At 42.1% G+C, this 20,753-nt stretch overlaps 1 protein-coding gene across 3 annotated transcripts; it reads left to right on the top strand.

Moving 5' to 3' along the window:
• Positions 1-1,899: 1,899 nt before the first annotated feature.
• LOC139551990 (SWI/SNF-related matrix-associated actin-dependent regulator of chromatin subfamily B member 1-like) lies at positions 1,900-19,016 on the top strand. 3 transcript variants are annotated; one of them, XM_071363324.1, is made up of 9 exons: positions 1,901-2,067; positions 3,822-3,933; positions 4,063-4,171; positions 4,525-4,662; positions 12,347-12,474; positions 12,860-13,026; positions 13,182-13,372; positions 16,851-16,982; positions 17,761-19,016. In XM_071363324.1, exons 1-9 carry the CDS (start codon positions 1,984-1,986, stop codon positions 17,798-17,800), a joined length of 1,101 nt encoding a protein of 366 aa, XP_071219425.1. In that variant the 5' UTR covers positions 1,901-1,983; the 3' UTR covers positions 17,801-19,016. The 3 variants fall into 3 exon arrangements, with proteins under 3 accessions (XP_071219427.1, XP_071219425.1, XP_071219426.1); XM_071363325.1 differs by lacking the exon at positions 1,901-2,067 and adding an exon at positions 2,135-3,712; XM_071363326.1 differs by lacking the exons at positions 16,851-16,982; positions 17,761-19,016 and adding an exon at positions 15,774-16,765 and having other exon boundaries at positions 1,900-2,067.
• Positions 19,017-20,753: the final 1,737 nt, after the last annotated feature.

Here is a 20,753-nt window from a genome sequence, read left to right as displayed (position 1 = left end):
TTCTATGCTCTCTTTGAGGCAAGTAACACTTAAACATGCATGAGAGCATCAGCTGTTCTGGACGACTGTGTGATCAGGCTCTCCGCAGCCGATGTGAGTAAGACCTTTAAACAACATTCACAAGGCCGGATTACGTGTACTCCGAGCATGATTACGTGTACTCCGAGCATGCGCTGACCAACTGGCAAGTGTCTTCACTGACATTTTCAACCTGTCCCTGTCTGAGTCTGTAATACCAACATGTTTCAAGCAGACAACCATAGTCCCTGTGCCCAAAAACAGTAAGGTAACCTGCCTAAATGACTACCAACCCGTAGCACTCACGTCTGTAGCCGTGAAATGCTTTGAAAGGCTGGTCATGGCTCACATCAACACCATTATCCCAGAAACCCTAGACCCACTCCAATTTGCATACCGCCCCAACATATCCACAGATGATGCAATCTCTATTTCACTCAACACTGCCCTTTCCCACCTGGACAAAAGGAGCACCTACGTGAGAATGCTATTCATTGACTACAGCTCAGCGTTCAACACCATAGTGCCCTCAAAGCTAATCACTAAGCTAAGGACCCTGGGACTAAACACCTCCCTCTGCAACTGGATCCTGGACTTCCTGACGGGCCGCCCCCAGATGGTGGGTAGGTAACAATACATCCGCCACACTGATCCTAAACACTGGGGCCCCTCAGGGGTGCGTGCTCAGTCCCCTCCTGTACTCCCTGTTCACTCATGACTGCATGGCCAGGCACGACTCCAACACCATCATCAAGTTTGCTGATGACACAACAATGGTAGGCCTGATCACCGACAACGATGAGACAGCATATAGGGAGGAGGTCAGAGACCTGGCCGTGTGGTGCCAGGACAACAACCTCTCCCTCAACGTGATCAAGACAAAGGAGTTGATTGTGGCCTACAGGAAAAGGAGGACTGAGCACGCCCCCATTATTATCGACAGGGCTGTAGTGGAGCAGGTTGAGAGCTTCAAGTTCCTTGGTGCCCACATCACCAACAAACTAACATGGTCCAAACACACCAAGACAGAGGGCACGACAAAACCTATTCCTCCTCAGGAGACTGAAAAGATTTGGCATGGGTCCTCAGATACTCACAAGGTTCTACAGCTGGGGCCAAGCTTCCTGCCATCCAGGACCTCTATACCAGGCAGTGTCAGAGGAAGGCCCTGAAAATTGTCAAAGACTCCAGCCACCCTAGTCATAGACTGTTCTCTCTGCTACCGCATAGCAAGCGGTACCGGTGCACCCTTCCCCCTATGTACATAATTACCTCAATTACTTTGACACTAGTGCCCTTGCACATTGACTCTGTACGCTACCCCCTGTATATAGCCCCACTATTGTTATTTACTGTGTTGTCTAATTATTTGTTATGCTTATCTCTTACTTTTTTGTAGGTATTTTCTTAACTGCATTGTTGGTTAAGGGCTTGTAAGTAAGCATTTCACTGTTGTATTCGGCGCATGTGACTAATACAATTTTATTTGATCTCCCATGTGCCCCTCCTGCCCCTCACCCTGCCTCCATCCAAATGGACATGTATCACTGTTCTTTTTACTACGTATATATTTTATTTATATTATTTAGTACATGTATTGTTTTGATTTCACATTGACCTGCATTGTTGGAGCTCGGGAATGTAGGATTTACACCTTCAATCCTGTACATGTGACTATTAAACTTCTAAGCCAAAATCTTTGAATTTGTTCAGGATAATTTTACCTGACCTACCTTTTCCCAAGAGTACAGTAGACAGGGAAGAAGTGGAAGGGGTGGGATAGTTTGAGGGGGAAATATGAGTAACATTGATTCAAATAAATTCAATTATGATACAGTAATAAAACCTTTGTCTGAAATTGTATTACACTGTTGTGCGCGCAGAAGTGACGCTTTTGAACACGGCGGGTTGAGCATGCGTTGTGTAGCTTTGTTACTGTTAGCTACTTAGCTAGCTATTGAAAAAATGGCGTTAAGCAAAACCTTTGGCCAGAAGCCGATTAAATTGCAGCTAGAGCAAGATGGAGACTTCTACATGGTTGGATCAGAGGTGTGTATGAGCAATATTTATCTAGCAATACAGCGCAGACAACATTTTGGCCATCAGCCTGCGCCATTATTGTCTGTCATGAAAGCTAGCTACATCTCATAGCTAGCAAAACATCGCGCTATGCAGAATGAATCATGTCTGGCTAGTTCTCTAGCACCGTCAAGCTCGCATGCAATTAGAGTGTCTATGCTGTCTATTGTAGTAATAAGCACAAAATCAAGTGAGCGTACTATTGGCCCATGCAATGTCAATGTGGACAAACTGCTTGCTAGCTAACGTTAGCCAAGTCAGGTATTGTTGTGACTGTGTGGTCTGGAGTTGTGCGCTGGGTGGTTCTAACAAAAACACACGACAAATATGAAAGGGACGAACAGGAGAAAGTAAGTAAGCTATACAGAGTCAGTGCCAATAGCATATTTACATTGTGCAGGGATACTGGCGTGGCAGAGGTAAGGTGACTAGGCATCAGGCTATATGATTAGACAGCAGCGTATATATTGTGTGTGAATGTGTGTGAGCAAATTAAGTGTGCGTAGTCAGTGCTAAAATAAAAGGTCCTGATGGCAGGGAGCTCGGCTCCAGTGATTTACTAGGCTGTCCACACCACCCCCTGTAGTGCAAATGCGATTGAGGGCGGTGCAGTTTCCATTACCAAGCAATGATGCAGCCATGCTCTCAATGGTGCAGCTGTAGAACTCTTTGAGGGCCCGTGCCAAATACTTTCAACCTCCTGAGGGGGAAGAGGTGCGGTCTCGCCTTCTTCATGACTGGGTGTGGACCATTTTAATAAGTACCTAAGTGATTTGGGCACCGCGGAACTTGAAGCTCTCAACCCGGTGTGGATGGAGGCGTGCTCGCCCCCTGTTTCCTGTAGTCCACGATATGCTCCTTGGTCTTTCTGAGGTTGAAGGAGAGGTTGTTGACCTGGTCACTTCCTCCCTGTAGGCCAAGTGTTCCCAAACTTTTTGGGCCTGCGACCCCGTTTTGATATCATTTTGTTTGGGTGACTCCCCCACCCATGTGAAAAAATGTATGTAATCAATGGCCAATGTTTACTTTTGTAATTTGGGCTATGACAGACAGTCTGACAGTATTTTTTTTACAGTATTTCAATCTGAAGACAGTATGGTTTGAAGTGACTAACATGCATCAGAAAGGTATTTAGAAGTTCAGAAGATCATCAGGCAATAATGTTTTATGATCGTTGATGATATTCTTGTCCACCAGTCTGATTTAGTGCCTGGTCTTGTCCACTCGGTTCTAATGGCTTGTGGGCAGAGTAGAGGGAAACAGTATGTACATAGGTGTTCCTGAGAGTCGTATCTTTCAGTGATGGGGTCATAATACTTTGTAGAAGTAAAGATGGAACCACATTTGTAGGAAGAAAACAGAAACCGGTCTGTTTATTACAACCACATCTAACGGCTATCGGAGGTTTCTGACGTAACCCCGGTTCTATGAACCAAGTGCAAAAATGATCTCCTCACCACGTTTTCAAGTCAGGTGACCCCCTCATGGGGTTGCGACTCCTAGTTTGGGAAACCCTGCTGTAGGCTGTCTCATCATCACCGGTGATCAGGCCTACCACCGTCGTGTCGTCAGCAAACGTGATGATGGTGTTGGAGTCGTGCACGGCCACGCAGTGGTAGGTGAACAGGGAGCTACATGAAGTGTAGGGTCTTGGGGTTGTTTCTGGACTGTCTGGGCCCTATACTCTGTTAACGCAAAAAAAATACTCTCTTCCTTGCTCTCAGGTTGGAAACTACCTCCGTATGTTCAGGGGCTCTCTGTATAAAAGGTACCCATCACTCTGGAGGAGGTTAGCCTCAGTAGAGGAAAGGAAGAAGATTGTAGCATCATCACACGGTGAGTGATACACTCTTGTCAGCCACATTATCTTATGAAAACTGTCTTTTATTGTTTTTCACAGAGCCACTTAGCCTATAAGTCCAGACAGCAAGTAGAACTCTAGGCTATTATTAACACAACTTTTAGCCACAAGTGTGACTCTGCTGAAGGCGTCCGAATGTGAAGAGATCTTTGAGGGGAATGATGAGAAGTACAAAGCGGTTTCCATAAGCACAGAGCTACCAGCGTACCTCAGGTAATGCCTCCCTCTTATCTCACCATATAGTCTTTTGCGTTAGGAAAGAACCGAGTGCTGCTAGTGCATGACAATATGATTCATACCAAATTACGGGAGTATGCATGCCAAAACAGAAATTCCACTTAAACTGTATTTTGGTATTTGTTTCATTCGTCCACTGTTGATACAGTCCCAAAATGTTTTGAATATCAGCATAATTTTTTCAAGATATAGAACTTTCAAAGTACAGAAAGTGTCACCGTAGGATATGCTGTATTTGAGTCTTTTTAGAGAGTGAACTAAGCCAAATGGGTTTTGTTCGTCATATGTCGTCATGTCAAAAGTCCCAAGTACTTCTCTGTCCATCCCAGGGAGCAGAAGGCGAAGAGGAGCAGCCAGTGGGTCCCCACGCTGCCCAACAGCTCCCACCACCTGGACGCTGTGCCCTGCTCCACCACCATCAACCGCAACCGCATGGGCCGCGACAAGAAGAGGACCTTCCCCCTGTGGTGAGGAAAGCAAACCCACATTGGCCAGTGGCTGTGTCTGTATTGATACACACACACTGAGTGCTTGTGTGCCATTTTATATAGATAGACCTGTGCCTTTTCGTCATGGAGCAATACACATACATCTTTCTATAAACTAGGGTACAATGAGGATTTCCTATGCTGGACAACTTGTTACAGTTATTGATAATAATCTGCCAATTTGTTTCATGTCATTACCTTAAGATATAAGGGGAAACATAAGATGTATTCCATAAAATTCACAAGTTGATTTAAAACCGAATGTTTAACTTTCTCATGGTTGGTGTCTTGACGGATTTGTCCAAAATCGTGTGACTTTTCTGTCCTTGCATTTATGGTAAAGCAAGTTGTCGTTATATCATATATAAACCATTAATCAGTTAAATTAGACATTGAACATGAATCCTGGATCTAGCTATCAGACTTTTTTTTTTGTAACTATACTGAACAAAAATATAAACGCAACATGTAATGTGATTTGTTTACATCCCTGTTAGTTAGCATTTCTCCTTTGCCAAGTTAAACCATCCAACTGACGGGTGGCATATCAAGAAGCTGATTGAACAGAATGATTATTACACATGTGTACCTTGTGCTGGGGACAATAAAAAGCCATTCTAAAACGTGCAGTTTAGTCACACAACACAATGTCACGGCTGTTTTGAGGGAGCTGGCATATTGACTGCAGGAATGTCCACCAGGGCTGTGGTTACGTGTAACCACGCCAGACCTCCACACCCGGCTTCTTCACCTGCGGGATCATCTGAGACCAGCCACCCGGAAAGCTGATGAAACTGTGGGTTTGCACAACCAAAGAATTTCTGCACAAACTGTCAGAAACCTTCTCAGAGAAGCATGGGTTATGGTATGGGCAGGCATAAGCTACGGACAATTTTTATCGATGGCAATTTGAATGCACAGAGATACGGTGATAAGATCCTGAGGCCCATTGTTGTGGAATTCATCCGCCTCCATGTTTGAGCATGATAATGCACGGCCCCGTGTTGCAAGGATCTGCACAGTCGTGGCCAAAAGTTTTGAAAGACACAAATATACGTTTTCACATAGTCTGCTGCCTCAGTTTGTATGATGGCAATTTGCATATACTCCAGAATGTTATGAAGAATGATCAGATGAAGTCCCTCTTTGCCATGCAAATGAACTGAATACCAAAAAAAAACATTTCCACTGCATTTCAGCCCTGCCACAAAAGGACCAGCTGACATGTCAGTGATTCTCTCGTTAACACCGGTGTGAGTGTTGACGAGGACAAGGCTGGAGATCACTTTGTCATGCTTATTGAAGAAGAGCGGTTCAATTGTTGTGAAGAAGGCTTCAGGGCGCCCAAGAAAGTCCAGCAAGCGCCAGGACCGTCTCCTAAAGTTGATTGGGCTGCGGGATCGGGGCACCACCAGTACAGAGGAGGAATGGCAGCAGGCAGGTGTGAGTGCATCTGCATGCACAGTGAGGCGAAGACTTTGGAGGATGGCCTGGTGTCAAGAAGGGCAGCAAAGAACCACTTCTCTCCAGGAAAAACATCAGGGACAGACTGATATTCTGCAAAAGGTAAAGGAATGGACTGCTGAGGACTGGGGTAAAGTCATTTTCTTTGACTGAATCGCCTTTCCGATTGTTTGGTGCATCCGGAAAAAAGCTTGTCCGGAGAAGACAAGGTGAGCGCTACTATCGGTCCTGTGTCAGGCCAACAGTAAAGCTTCCTGAGACCATTCATGTGTGGGGTTGCTTCTCAGCCAAGGGAGTGGGCTCACTCACAATTTTGTCTAAGAACACAGCCATGAATAAAGAATGGTACCAACACATCCTCAGAGAGCAACTTCCCCCAACCATCCAGGAACAGTTTAGTGACGAACAATTCCTTTTCCAGCATGATGGAGCACCTTGCCATAAGGCAAAATTGATAACTAAGTGGCTCGAGGAACAAAACATCGATATTTTGGGTCCATGGCCAGGAAACTCCCCAGACCTTAATCCCATTGAGAACTTGTGGTCAATCCTCAAGAGGCGGGTGGACAAACAAAAACCCACAAATTCTGACAAACTCCAAGCATTGATTATGCAAGAATGGGCTGCCATCAGTCAGGATGTGGCTCAGAAGTTAATTGACAGCATGCCAGGGCGGATTGCAGAGGTCTTGAAAAAGAAGGGTCAACACGGTAAATATTGACTCTTTGCATCAACTTCATGTAATTGTCAATAAAATCCTTTGACACTTATGAAATGCTTGTAATTATACTTCAGTATTCCATAGTAACAGTAACAGTAATAGTTCCATAGTAAATATCTAAAGACACTGAGGCAGCAGACTTTGTGAAAATTAATATTTGTGTCATTCTCAAAACTTTTGGCCACGACTGTACACAATTCCTGGATGCTGAAAATGTCCCAGTTCTTCCATGGCCTGCTTATTCACCAGACACGTCACCCATTAAGCATGTTTGAGATGCTCTGGATTAACGTTTAAGACAGTGTGTTCCAGTTCCCACCAAAATATCCAGCATTGGTATTGAAGAGGAGTGGGGCAACGGGCCACAATCGACAGCCTGATCAACTCTATGCAAAGGAGATGTCATGCTGCATGAGGCAAATGGTGGTCACACACTGGTTTTCTGATCCCTGCCCCTACCTTTTTTTGCGGGATCTGTGACCAACAGATGCATATCTGTATTCCCAGTTGTGAAATCCATAGATTAGGACCTAATGAATTTATTTCAACTGACTGATTTCCTTATACTAACTCAGTCAAATCTCGTGTTGCGTTTACATTTTTGTTTAGTGTCGATCTCAGAAATGCAGTGTAACTACGTAACATGAAAGCGGTTTTCATGGGCACACAAGTCCGCCCAAAATGTTGCAATTGCAAAATAGAATGCGTCTAACCGAAAGTCACCTTACCTTGAAACTTACTTAGCCTACAGTACCAGTCAAAAGCTTGGACACACCTACTCATTCCAGGGTTTTTCTTTATTTTAACTATTTTCTACATAGTGAAGACATCAAAACTATAAAATAACACATATGGAATCATGTAGTACACAAAGTGTTAAACAAATCTAAATATATTTGAGATTCTTCAAAGTAGCCACCCTTTGCCTTGATGACAGCTTTGCACACTCTTGGTATTCTCTCAACCAACTTACATTAGGTAGTCACCTGTAATGCATTTCAATTAACAGGTGTGTCTTGTTAATTTGTGGAATTTCTTTCTTTAATGCATTTGAGGCAATCTGTTGTGTTGTGACAAGGTAGGGGTGGTATACAGAAGACTTGGTAAAACACCAAGTTCATTTAATGGCAAGAACAGCTCAAATAAGCAAAGAGAAACGACAGTTCATCATTACTTTAAGACATGAAGGTCAGTCAATCTGGAAAATTTCAAGACGTTTGGAAGTTTCTTCAAGTGCAGTTGCGAACACCATCAAGCGCTATGATGAAACTGGCTCTCATGAGGACCGCCACAGGAAAGGAAGACCCAGAGTTACCTCTGCTGCAGAGGATAAATTAATTCAAGTTACCAGCCTCAGAAATTGCAGCCCAAATAAATGCTTCACAGAGTTCAAGTAACAGACACATCTCAACATCAACTGTTCAGAGGAGACTGAATTACACCTTCATGGTCGAATTGCTGCAAGGAAAACACTACTAAAGGACACCAATAATAAGAAGAGACTTGCTTGGGCCAAGAAACATGATCAATGAGCGTTAGACCGGTGTAAATCTGTCCTTTGGTCTGATGAGTCCGAATTTGAGATTTTTGGTTACAACTGCCGTGTCTTTGTGAGACACCTCCAGGCTGTGTAAGGGCTATTTGACCAAGAAGGAGAGTGATGGAGTGCGCCATCAAATTACTTGGCCTCCACAATCACCCGACCTCAACCCAATTGAGATGGTTTGGAATGAGTTGAGGACCGCAGAGTGAAGGAAAAGCAGCCAACAAGTGCTCAGCATATGTGGTAACTCCTTCAAGACTGTTGGAAAAGCATTCCAGTTGAAGCTGGTTGAGAGAATGCGAAGTGTGCAAAGCTGTCATCAAGGCGTGTGGCTACTTTGAAGAATTTCAAATATTAAATATATTTTGATTTGTTTGGCACTTTTTTACTTCATGATTACATATGTGTTGTTTTGATGTCTTCACTATTATTCTACAATGTAGAAAATAGTAAATATAAAGAAAGACCCTTGAATGAGTGGGTGTGTCCAAACTTTTGACTGGTACTGTAAATAGATACTTCGTTAACGTGGTTCTTCAATAATTTTGTAATACTCGTTGGATGCACGTTTGGTGTCGAGCTGTTTAATTACACTGTGATAATTTCACACATCATCTGAATGACAGTCAAGTGAGAAACAGCTCTTGTGATGGCACATCACAGCTCATTTACCTTTAAAAAAAAAACATTTTTTTTTAATATGTTTGCATTCATGCTGGTCTTATCAAGGGAATACGTTTGTACTTTGTATCTGGGTCCTAACGGGAAGTTTTTGTGTCGTGGTCGTTTATTCCCAGACAAATCGCTGTAAAAACTGCCTAGATGTCATTGGATGACGGTAGGAATGGAATGGGATTTTATTTAGTGGTTTTTACTTTCTGTATTGGACATAATTGTTTTATGACATTTGACTAGATTTCATAAAACAAATGCTGAAAAAAAGTTGTTGTTGAGGATTGTCCAGAATATGTTGGTGTCTCATTTGTTACAGTACGTCAGTGAAGACAGTTGTGACTGGATCCACATGGGATCTAATAACCCTGGCGAATTGATGTTGATCATCTGTTTTAGTCTGCTTGATTTACAGCAGGGTATTCTTAGATTTAACAGAGAAAGCATCAAGGTAATGAGTTCATGTTTTCATATGTTTTTTGGTCGCTTTCTCACTATTAAAACCGATGTTGAGGTTAATGATACTTTTATTCATGGCTTTATTATGTGTGCCTATGTTTGCCACATAGGCTACAGAGAAATCACCATGCATGCATCCAATTTATTTAGTCAGGCAAGTCCATATTATGCTCACATTTTTAATATAATAATAATTTGAAAATCAGTGCATTGGCAAAGCCTAAAAAAATCATTATTCTTAGTGGTAATTGCCTTTTTAAAGGCAATTATTTACACATACATATTTTTGGGGTAGAGGGATTCTATATTAAGCCTTATATTTTAGTCATTCAGCAGATGCTCTTATCCAGAGCGACTTACGGGAGCAATTAGGTTGAAGTGCCTTGTTCAAGGGCACATCAACAGATTTTTCACCTAGTCGGCCCCGGGATTCTGACCAGCAACCTTTCGGTTACTGGCCCAATGCTCTTAACCGCTGGGCTACCTGCCGCACAATTGTATAACATTGAGGTCCTTCAAAATTACAATTAAGTACTTGAAAAAGTCCCTGAAAGTCCTTAAATTTGACTTGCCAATGTCTGTATCAACCCTGCTTAAAGGATGTATAGTCCTAGGCTTATGATGTTGTAAATGGACTTATGGGCCAATTTGCATATATTCCTCTAAGTACACATTTGGAACTGCATAAAAAAATTAATATTTTTTGTTTCAAACCATTTTGAAATGTTGATCCCAATGTGACACATTGGCGCCATTATTTATAGAAAGACCTAAATTGAGAATAATCTCTGCACTTTTCAGGCTGGGTTAGAAGGGCCCTTTTGATGACTTGTGCAAAAGTGGCTTTGTACTCTTTTTTTCTCATTGACCGCTTCGAGGTACTTGCTACATTTCTCTTGTGAAAATGAGCCTTTGGAAAAGTCCTGAGGTGTCCACATTAGCGGATGAATCTCAGCTCTGCTCGTCATAACGGCTCTCATCAGTGACTGCATGACGGCGATCCTTAGTGTGGGGGAAATGAAGGAATGGTTCAGTCGCAGTCTGTTTCACCCTCTCAAGCTATTTGAGGGTCAGGAGATACAACTTGAGACAGAGGTCGTCCAGGGTCACTGGGACTCCCTCTGGTTTTTAAATTAGGTAGAGTTGCTCATTCATCAAGTGTTTTTCTTGTGGTCTTCCAGAAAGCAAGCACTGTCCCCTGACCTGACCGTCTATGAGAACATCCTTCCCGCTCTCCCCTTCCCACAGCCCACTTGTCTAGATAACAAAAGCATTTAATTGTGTCGCCGGAACATATCAAAACAGATCCGCCTACTCGGCCACTTTTTGCTGACCTTGAAAGATGGAGGCTTTTAAGCGCTGTTGCCATGTTTTCAACAGTCACGGTCTCTGACCATATCTCTTGTTTTCATGGCATCTTTGTTTAGTTGCCGATTGTGTTTGTAACTAAGCTCTCTAGATGGTGTATGGTTGAGATAATAAAGTAAAGTACATACTAAATTATGTTAGGATCTTGTTTATCTATCCAATGGTGAAGTTAGTTTAGGAATAAGAAGTTAGTTTAGGAATAAGACACCCTTGACTTGTGAAAAATGTAGGCCTAAATAACTTAATTATTTGAAGGAACAAAGAGCGACGCAATCTGTGGGCGAATGCACCGTGAGGCCTTTTCACCTTGTATAGCCTATGATGCTATCATGCTAGGAAGGATGATTGAATGATAGGGAACACAGGTTGTTGGAAACAGCATTAGGGTAGTATTCCCGAGATGCTGGTTTTGTTAGGGCTTGGATGGAATGCACCAGGGTGGGATAATAAACAACACTTGTGGTCTACTACTGTTCTGTTTGTTGGAATCCTCCTCACCAGGTCCAAAACAAATGTTACTCTATCATTTTCCCAGCTAGGCAATCAACAGTTGTGATGCAATTGTCTCCAAAAGGCCCACCCAATTCTAGACATCACATCTCTTTTTTTCCCTTTTTTTTTTTAAAGCTTGAAAACACATAAGTCAGCATGTCTGGCTCAAAGCATCGCTCCTTTTGCTGTGGTTTTAGCAGAGGATCCATTGTGTGGCCTCGCTAGTGAACATCTCTCCTTTTTCTGGCGCAAATGTGATCTGTTGAACAGTGCATGTTGCGTATGCTGCTCTCTGAATGCGAGTGTTGATGGACATTTAGTCCAGAAAATATCCTATAGAGCGACAAGATGACTGAATCTTTCACTGTGCACCCAATTTTGCAGGACAATAGAATTTACCATTGTTGAATTTGAATTCTATTAGGATGCCCATTAGCTGAGGTCATGCCGTCAGCTAATCTTCCTGGGGTCTAACACAGAACTAAAAATACTTTACTAAGAATGTGTAGGATACCAACCTAGTCCCATTCTGTATGTGCGGAGCCAACTCTTCTATCGTTGTCATGCCAAACACATGTTGACATAACAAATTAATGAACACGGAAAGCAGTTGGCCAAAGTAAAAACAGCCGGGACCACCAGGCTAGTAGAATGATGAGAGAGAGAGACACAGAATTCCCATGTGATAAACATCAATTCATCATACATTCCGAATGGTGGCCACCGGTGTACAATAACGCTTATTGGGTTCATCTTTTATTAGCAACGACCAGCTGAAGACAGGTAGAAGCTAAATTAGGGGTAGATGTTACAGCCTGGTATTCACGATAAGTGTCTTTAAATGTCTCCAATAATGATGGGAAGACAAACAAATGATTTACTACTTTTCGTAGGTTGTAGCGTGATCTAATACCTTGTCTTCTCCCCCTTTTCCCTCTCTGAAGCTTTGACGACCACGACCCGGCGGTGATCCACGAGAATGCGTCTCAGGCCGAGGTGTTGGTTCCCATTCGTCTGGACATGGAGATTGACGGGCAGAAGCTTCGAGATGCCTTCACCTGGAACATGAATGGTACGGCTCCACTATCCATTCCCCTTGGCTGGAAGACTGCTTTGGAGTTACAAACTCTAGTTTGGGATGTTATTCTGAAAATTACTTATAAAGGTTTTAGAATCGCTGCCCAGCAACAGCCGCACTTTGAGGCACATCTCAATAGTCTAAAGTGGCTTCCTTCCTATCCTAGTCTCATCTGCACTGATCTGAAAACACACTGGTTAGATGGAAGCAAAGTGATGGATGCCTACTGAGGAAAAATCCTGCTCTCATCAGCCGTGTTCTTTCACATCAGGGTGATTATAGGAAAGAACACGAGGATAGGAAGCCACTCAAACTATTGACATTCACCCCTGTTCATTCTCTCTTTGCCTCCACTCACCGTCCTATCCTGTCCCTCCAGAGAAGCTGATGACTCCGGAGATGTTTGCTGAGATCCTGTGTGACGACCTGGACCTGAACCCCCTGGCCTTTGTCCCGGCCATCGCCTCAGCTATCCGCCAGCAGATAGAGTCCTACCCCACAGACAGCATCCTGGATGAACAGACCGACCAGAGGGTCATCATCAAGGTGGGCACATACACAGTCACACACAAACAATTCACTGTTGCAATGGGAGCACAGGCCCAGGGCTGCATCTCAATAATAAAATCAAGGGTTTGTCATAACATCACTCCTATGCATACTGTATTTCTTAAACGTGTGTGTGTGTGTGTGTGTCTCAGCTGAACATCCACGTTGGGAACATCTCCCTGGTGGACCAGTTTGAGTGGGACATGTCGGAGAGGGAGAACTCTCCGGAGACGTTTGCCCTGATGCTGTGCTCCGAGCTGGGCCTGGGAGGAGAGTTTGTTACTACCATTGCCTACAGCATCCGCGGCCAGCTCAGCTGGCACCAGAGGACGTACGCCTTCAGGTAACACAGATGCTCAAAATATGCATAGAAATGCAATATATGCATTTGCACAAACATAGACACACCAAACAAACAAAAACAACACTAAATACACATGTATGGACACACAGAGCACACCTAATGACACTGATGGATCCAGACAGAACCTTCCCAGTTCACACACATGCTCGGTCAGACATTTTAACATCCTATGCATTGCCCAGTGTAATGACAAAATGGAGAGGTAGAAATACCCGCACACATATTTTGCTACTCTTTGATCGGAAGGTCTTTGTCACGACACATTTCAGCCTAAATGCAGCATTCCCCCCACTGTTTTGTAGAATAGATATTTTTGATACTCAAGATGTAAGGTTGCCAGTACCATGGATATTTTTTGTGGAATAAGGCCAGAACTCATTTAGTTCCCCCAATGTGATGTATTTTAATATGCCCCTTGACTTATTCCACATTTTGTTGTTACAGCCTGAATTCAAAATGGATTAAATCTATTTTTTTCTCACTCATCTACACACAATACCCCATAATGACAAAGTGAAAACATGTTTTTAGAAATAGATCCACAGGTACACCTCCAATTGACTCAAATGATGTCAATTAGCCTATCAGAAGCTTTTAAAGCCATGACAATTTTCTGAAATTTCCAAGCTCTTTAATTAAAGGCACAGTCAACTTGGTGTATGTAAACTTCTGACCCACTGGAATTGTGATACAGTGAATGATAAGTGAATTAATCTCTGTAAAAAATTGTTGGAAAAATGACTTGTGTCATGCACAAAGTAATGTCCTAACCGACTTGCCAAAACTATAGTTTGTTAACAAGAAATGTGTGGAGTGGTTGAAAAACGAGTTTTAATGACACCAACCTAAGTCTATGTAAACTTCCGACTTCAACTGTATGTGTTCTGTAAGATTAACGATATCTCACAGTGACATGAACATGAGGTCAGGTTGAGGCATTTGCATGTGTTGTGTGGTGTCTTAAGAGTGTGTGGGGAGGGGTTTAAAAGTTGGCTGCTAAGGATTTTAATTTCAAACACACAGACAGCCTGCATCTTGTATACACCACAGAGTGTACACACACACACACCCTTTAGCCTTCATCCATTATTCACAAGCACGGGTACCATGTGTTTTTCCACCAAAACAAAAGCTTCATCCATAGGGAGTTTCCAGCCAACTAAACACTAAAACGGTCCCTTTAGCGTCTAATGGCGATCGTTTTACATATTGAAATGCCTTAACGTTGTACAGATTTTCTCCCAGCCAGTGACACAGACAGACATACAGTGGTTCCTCCTTTAAAAGTTGCGAGCTTACACAGCGGGGCTTAGAGGTACCCAGCGTCACGGGTTCATTGCTCCAGAGCACCACAAGGGGGAGTTAGAGCACTCATTATGCATTTGAGTCCCAAGGTGTTTATATGACCAATCCTATTGAGTGGTTCCAATGATGAATTTGACGCGAGCCTCTTGTCCCTGGTGACTTACTTCAGCAAAGATGGCTAACAAAACATTACGGGGGAAGCAAATGTAAGTAGTTATAACGTCATAACGAGTCAAGCTAAAAACGTACAATTGAGAGGAATATGTTAGTTAATGTAGAGACAAACGATTGTGCATATTTTTTTGTCATGAAGTTAATTTACGAAAATCACGATTTTTTTTTTTATCATTCAATACCAGGTGTATCAAACGCCATTATTTGAATGATGCTGTGTCTGCATATATGTAATGATTACACATTGTAATTATGCAATAGACTAGACACCTGATTTTGTAATTCATAAAAACATAATAAAAAAACAGTACATCCTACCAGCACGCCCACAAGCGTCCTGAATGACACGTGGAAGAGAGGGAGGAACGAGATGGGAGTAACAATCCAGGCTATTTGCTCTGAGACCGGCATAATAATGTAATGAAACGAGCAGGGAGCAGGTTTCGAACCCTCAACATTCTAGCCCAAAGTCCAGCACGCGATCGACAGTGCCGCAGTATGACGCAACTTTTAAAGGAGGAACCACCGTACAGTACAGCCTGTTTGTTTGTGTGTTGTTCCTCCCCCACTCTGCCCTGCATGGTTTCTCATCGCATTAGCTTGGCTCTGTTAATTTGAGATGTTTTGTTCACATGGGCTGTTCCATTGTGTGTCACCTGCTTATCAAACAGTGGTGGCCGATTCCATTTCACCAATGGACATTTCATGAAATGAACTGAAATAGCAAATGGAGAAATTACTAATCGATTGCCAACCCTAATGCCAATGCTTTTGAGTCATTTCAAGTCATTGATTGTGTGTAAATGAGGACTGGAGAGTTTTTCTAACATGCCTTTTTGTTTAGCATTGCAAATTAATGATCTTTTCTACTCTCTTCCCCCACTTGTCTGTCTTTTTATAGGGCTGATTTCAGGTCAATATTCTTTTGAATTACTCGAACTACTACCCCTCTCCCCCCAAGCTAAACCCTCACCACCCACGTTCTCTTGACATGATCTGCCTTGGGAAGCTGAGTACATTTACACTTTATCTCTCTCTCTCATCTGTTGACTTGACTTTGCAGGGCTTGTCCACCCAAAGGAAACCATTTGTACTTGTATTATGAGTAGAAAAAAGCCTATGAAGTTGTATGATATTCTGTTTCTGCCAAGTCAGGGAAAACTATGTAGTTATCACTGTTGGTTGGTCTACAAACTGCACTACACACAAGTTTCAAGTTGTATTAGTTGTATGTATAGGGTACACATGGAATACACCGTCCAACGAAATGCTTACTTACAGGTTCTTTCTCGACAATGCAACAACAAGAAGAAATAATAAAAGATAAGAATACGAACATAAAGTAAATGGCTCAGTAGAACACAGAAAACTGTGTGGCTTATTGTTGTAACTATGTTGAGAGAGGATCAGAAATCCAGAAGGTATCAGACAAAACGGTTCCACTGATGCCTTTATCTATTCTCCCAGTTCTTCATTTGTCAAACTGAAAAGGCATGTGTTAGTTTAGAAGCCCTTATAACATGGGGATTAAAAATAAAAATTGAGGCATTTTGACTACAGGTATGTAAAATGTCGTAGTGGGCTGAGCAGGGTTTGATTGATGGATGCTGTATGACTGTTTTCATTGCTTTGGCTGAGTGTGCTAGTGGGGAATCTGTGCTTTACTTATCAAGATGGCATCTTCGTTAAAAAAAACATGATCGTCACACAATTTGAATACGAAATTTCCCAAAACCATTTTTAAAAGTTTGAATAAGTTGTGTTTTTGTCCGTTTGGATCAAGGGTATGTCTATTCCTCATCAAAATGGCACTAACACAAGCGTGACAAGGGCGACCATGTTGTTTTTCTCCTCCAAGATGCCTCTTATTTGCTCTCCCACTTCTTCAACACACCATGACTGCAGCATGTCCCATTCTGGGCACTCTCTTCCTAGTTTTGCGTCTCATTTCCTGTCGCTCTGATGTCATTTTCTGCAGTGAGAACCCCCTGCCAACGGTGGAGATTGCCATCCGCCACACAGGCGACGCTGACACATGGTGCCCTCTGCTGGAGACCCTGACAGACGCAGAGATGGAGAAGAAGATCAGGGACCAGGACAGGAACACCAGGTGAGAGAGAGACAGCCTGGCATTCAAAACCTAGTTCTTTCTCAATTCATCTTTCCATTTTTCCTCCATCTTCCCTCAACCTTCTCCCCCAATACTTGTGAGGAGATGGGATGCGAGGAATCACAGAAAGACCAATTGAGATAGACTTACTTTCCCGACTAGCGCCCTCGTCTCCTCGACATCTCTATGTCCACTGTTGTAGAAAAGGAATACTACACTCAAACTGTTTTTAGTATTTTGTTCATTATTCCGCTGTTAATACAATCCCAAATAATTGTGCATGTCATCCGTCAGATTTTAAGATTGAACATACGTCATCATGACAGTTTTTTGCTCTGGACAGAAAGTACTTTGCTCTGTATTGTTCTCTAACTTGAACACTTGACTGCTGTCATGCACCATTTTTGGAGGGATTGTAGTAGTAACAGTGGACTAATTAAATGTTCAGGAAGAGACAACAAGATTCAGGTTTTTCCTCAAAATCAGACACATTTATTTTGGTCTACACCACTCAGACAATTGAAAACTGATCCGTGCAAAACCAGTTATAATTTGGAATAGGGTATTTGGTCAGAAAAGTATGAAAACCACTGTCCTACATCATCAGATTTCCCATCTAAGAATGTTTTCTACTGCGTTGTATCTATGCCAGCCCATCTGCCACATGAGGGGTTGGGTTAAATGCGGAAGACACATTTCAGTTGAATGCATTCAGTTGCACAACTGACTAGGTATCCCCCTTTCCGATAGTAACCTATTTAATGTGTTTTACTTTCAGGCGCATGAGACGACTTGCCAACACTGCCCCCGCCTGGTAGAGAGAAGCACCAATAAGCTACTACAGAGTCTCTAGTCCAGTGGTTCCCAACCTTTTTGAACCGTGGCACATCTTGATGGGATATACAATTCTGCGGCACACCAAAAATGGCCCTATTAATTTATTTAGTGGTAATGACCTCCATCTGATCTATATTGCATATCATCTATTTTCTGTGACAAATGTTTATTAAATAGGGTTTGTTTTAAGTATTTTCATAGTTCCTTACACATGATGGTTCACTTGTGTATACCCCTTTAAGAGCATCCCGCAAATCTGAGCCAGAAAGAATAAAATGTAGGTATTGGGTAAATAGGTATTTCGTTTTGAACGGTCTGTGCTAGAGGTGCAACCAAAGCCAAGTTCCGTTTGTTTTTATGGCAAGAGGCTGTGGTATAGCTAAGCCCAGAGCCATATATTAAGAAATAAATTACTCTCGCTAAGCCTAATTAATCAAATTTACAAGTGCTAATGGTTATCACAGACTCAGTAAAATAATAAAAATGACTTTGCTCGTGATGCGAGCCCCTCAAATGATACAAATGTAACAGCCTGAGCGCTCTGGACTTGGAACAACGATACAGATGTAACAATGTACCATTTAATGTATTATCTGACTTGCACAGGTGCTCCCAAATCAAAATTCCAGAGTGTTCAAACATTTTTATCAAGATTAGGAAAGGTTTTGTGGCACACCACTGCTTCTAGTCAGCTAACAGTCAACTCCTATGTGGAGTGTGTGTGTCTGTGGAGACACACACACAAACAAACGTGACAATAGACATTCAACTGGTCCCTTCTTACAGCCCCCATAATATTAAACTAACTCTGGTACTGGATTAGCATGACAATCAAGCATAATGTCACATCTCTACTCCCATTAATTAGAAAAATGACATCTGATCCCAGATCAGGGACTGTTCAAGGAGCCTTATCCATTTCTAGCCCCTCTAGTGGTTCAACCGCTACTCCTTTCTGATGAGATGAGGCGACGTGGTATATAAAAGGTGCCATGGGTAAGAGTGTATTTGTCCGTATGAAATGTAGCCTTTGTCGATTCTACGGACTCACCATCTAAGTGAGCTCTACCTATAATACTGCTTTGATGCACTCATATCTCTCATGATAGACAATGCTGACTTGATCTGTCTGTTAATAGAAACACTCTTTTAGTACATTTTTTAGTTTCCTTTTTTAATAAAATAACATAAACCAGATATTTGAAATTAATATTATATGTTGCTCTACAAATTCTTGTTGAGTCAGCAAGTTGCACAATCAAGTGGGCTATTATTATTTTTCACTGTGAGGCACAGTGCATTCGGAAAGTATTCAGACCCCTTGACTTTTTCCACATTTTGTTAGTTACAGCCTTATTCTAAAATGGATGAAATTGTTTTTTTTCACTCAATCACCACACAATACCCCATGATGACAAAATGAAAAACAGGTTTTTAGAAATGTTTGCAAATGAATACAAAAAAAAACAGATACCTTATTTACATAAGTATTCAGACCCTTTGCTATGAGACTTGAAATTGAGCTCAAGTGCATCCTGTTTCCATTGATCAGCCTTGAGATGTTTCTAGAACTTGGGAGTCCACCTGTGGTAAATCAGTTGATTGGACATGATTTGGAAACGCACACACCTGTCAAATCAGATTGTATTAGTCACATGCGCCGAATACAACATGTGTAGACCTTACAGTGAAATGTTTACTTACAAGCCTCTAACCAACAATGCAGTTTAAAAAAATATGAAAATGAATAAGAAATAAAAGGAACAAGTAATTAAAGAGCAGCAGTAAAATAACAATAGCGAGACTATATACAGGTGTGTGTGTGTATATATATATATATATACACTGCTCAAAAAAATAAAGGGAACACTTAAACAACACAATGTAACTCCAAGTCAATCACACTTCTGTGAAATCAAACTGTCCACTTAGGAAGCAACACTGATTGACAATAAAATTTCACATGCTGTTGTGCAAATGGAATAGACAAAAGGTGGAAATTATAGGCAATTAGCGAGACACCCCCAATAAAGGAATGGTTCTGCAGGTGGTGACCACAGACCACTTCTCAGTTCCTATGCTTCCTGGCTGATGTTTTGGTCACTTTTGAATGCTGGCGGTGCTTTCACTCTAGTGGTAGCATGAGACGGAGTCTACAACCCACACAAGTGGCTCAGGTAGTGCAGTTCATCCAGGATGGCACATCAATGCGAGCTGTGCCAAAAAGGTTTGCTGTGTCTGTCAGCGTAGTGTCCAGAGCATGGAGGCGCTACCAGGAGACAGGCCAGTACATCAGGAGACGTGGAGGAGGCTGTAGGAGGGCAACAACCCAGCAGCAGGACCGCTACCTCCGCTTTTGTGCAAGGAGGTGCACTGCCAGAGCCCTGCAAAATGACCTCCAGCAGGCCACAAATGTGCAAATGATCCTAACTGACCTAAAACAGGGTCTTTTTACTAGGATTAAATGTCAGGAATTGTGAACAACTGAGTTTAAATGTATTTGGCTAAGGTGTATGTCAACTTCCGACTTCAATTGTATGTCATTTTGGAGTCCCTTTTTATTGTAAATAACAATATAATACAGTGCCTTCAGAAAGTATTTATACTCCTTGACTTATTCCACGTTTTTCTGTTACAGCCTGAATTCAAAATGGATTTTAAAAACTCACCCATCTACACACAATACCCCATAATGACAAAGTGAAAACATGTTTTTAGAAATGTTTGCACATTTATTGAAAATTAAATGCAGAAATATCAAATTTGCATAGGTATTCACACCCTAAGTCAATACTTTGTAGAAGCACCTTTGGCAGCGATTACAGCTGAGTCTTTTGGGGTAAGTCTCTAAGAGCTTTGCACACCTGGATTGTACAATATTTGCCCACTACTATTTTTTAAATTCTTCAAGCTCTCAAGTTGATTGTTGATCAT

This window comes from Salvelinus alpinus, chromosome 24, assembly GCF_045679555.1.
Source record: "Salvelinus alpinus chromosome 24, SLU_Salpinus.1, whole genome shotgun sequence".
In the NCBI taxonomy this organism is placed as follows: domain Eukaryota; kingdom Metazoa; phylum Chordata; class Actinopteri; order Salmoniformes; family Salmonidae; genus Salvelinus; species Salvelinus alpinus.
The sequence above is the reverse complement of the archived record's forward strand: the minus strand, read 5'-3'. Positions and strand labels throughout refer to the sequence as shown.

Bases quoted from the DNA above. Each gene is read 5' to 3' on its own strand.
- LOC139551990 (XM_071363324.1), top strand. From the start codon at position 1,984: ATGGCGTTAAGCAAAACCTTTGGCCAGAAGCCGATTAAATTGCAGCTA. The intron at 3,934-4,062 runs GTGAGTGATACA...CACAACTTTTAG, and splicing joins GATTGTAGCATCATCACACG to CCACAAGTGTGACTCTGCTG. The intron at 13,373-16,850 runs GTAACACAGATG...CATTTTCTGCAG, and splicing joins CAGAGGACGTACGCCTTCAG to TGAGAACCCCCTGCCAACGG.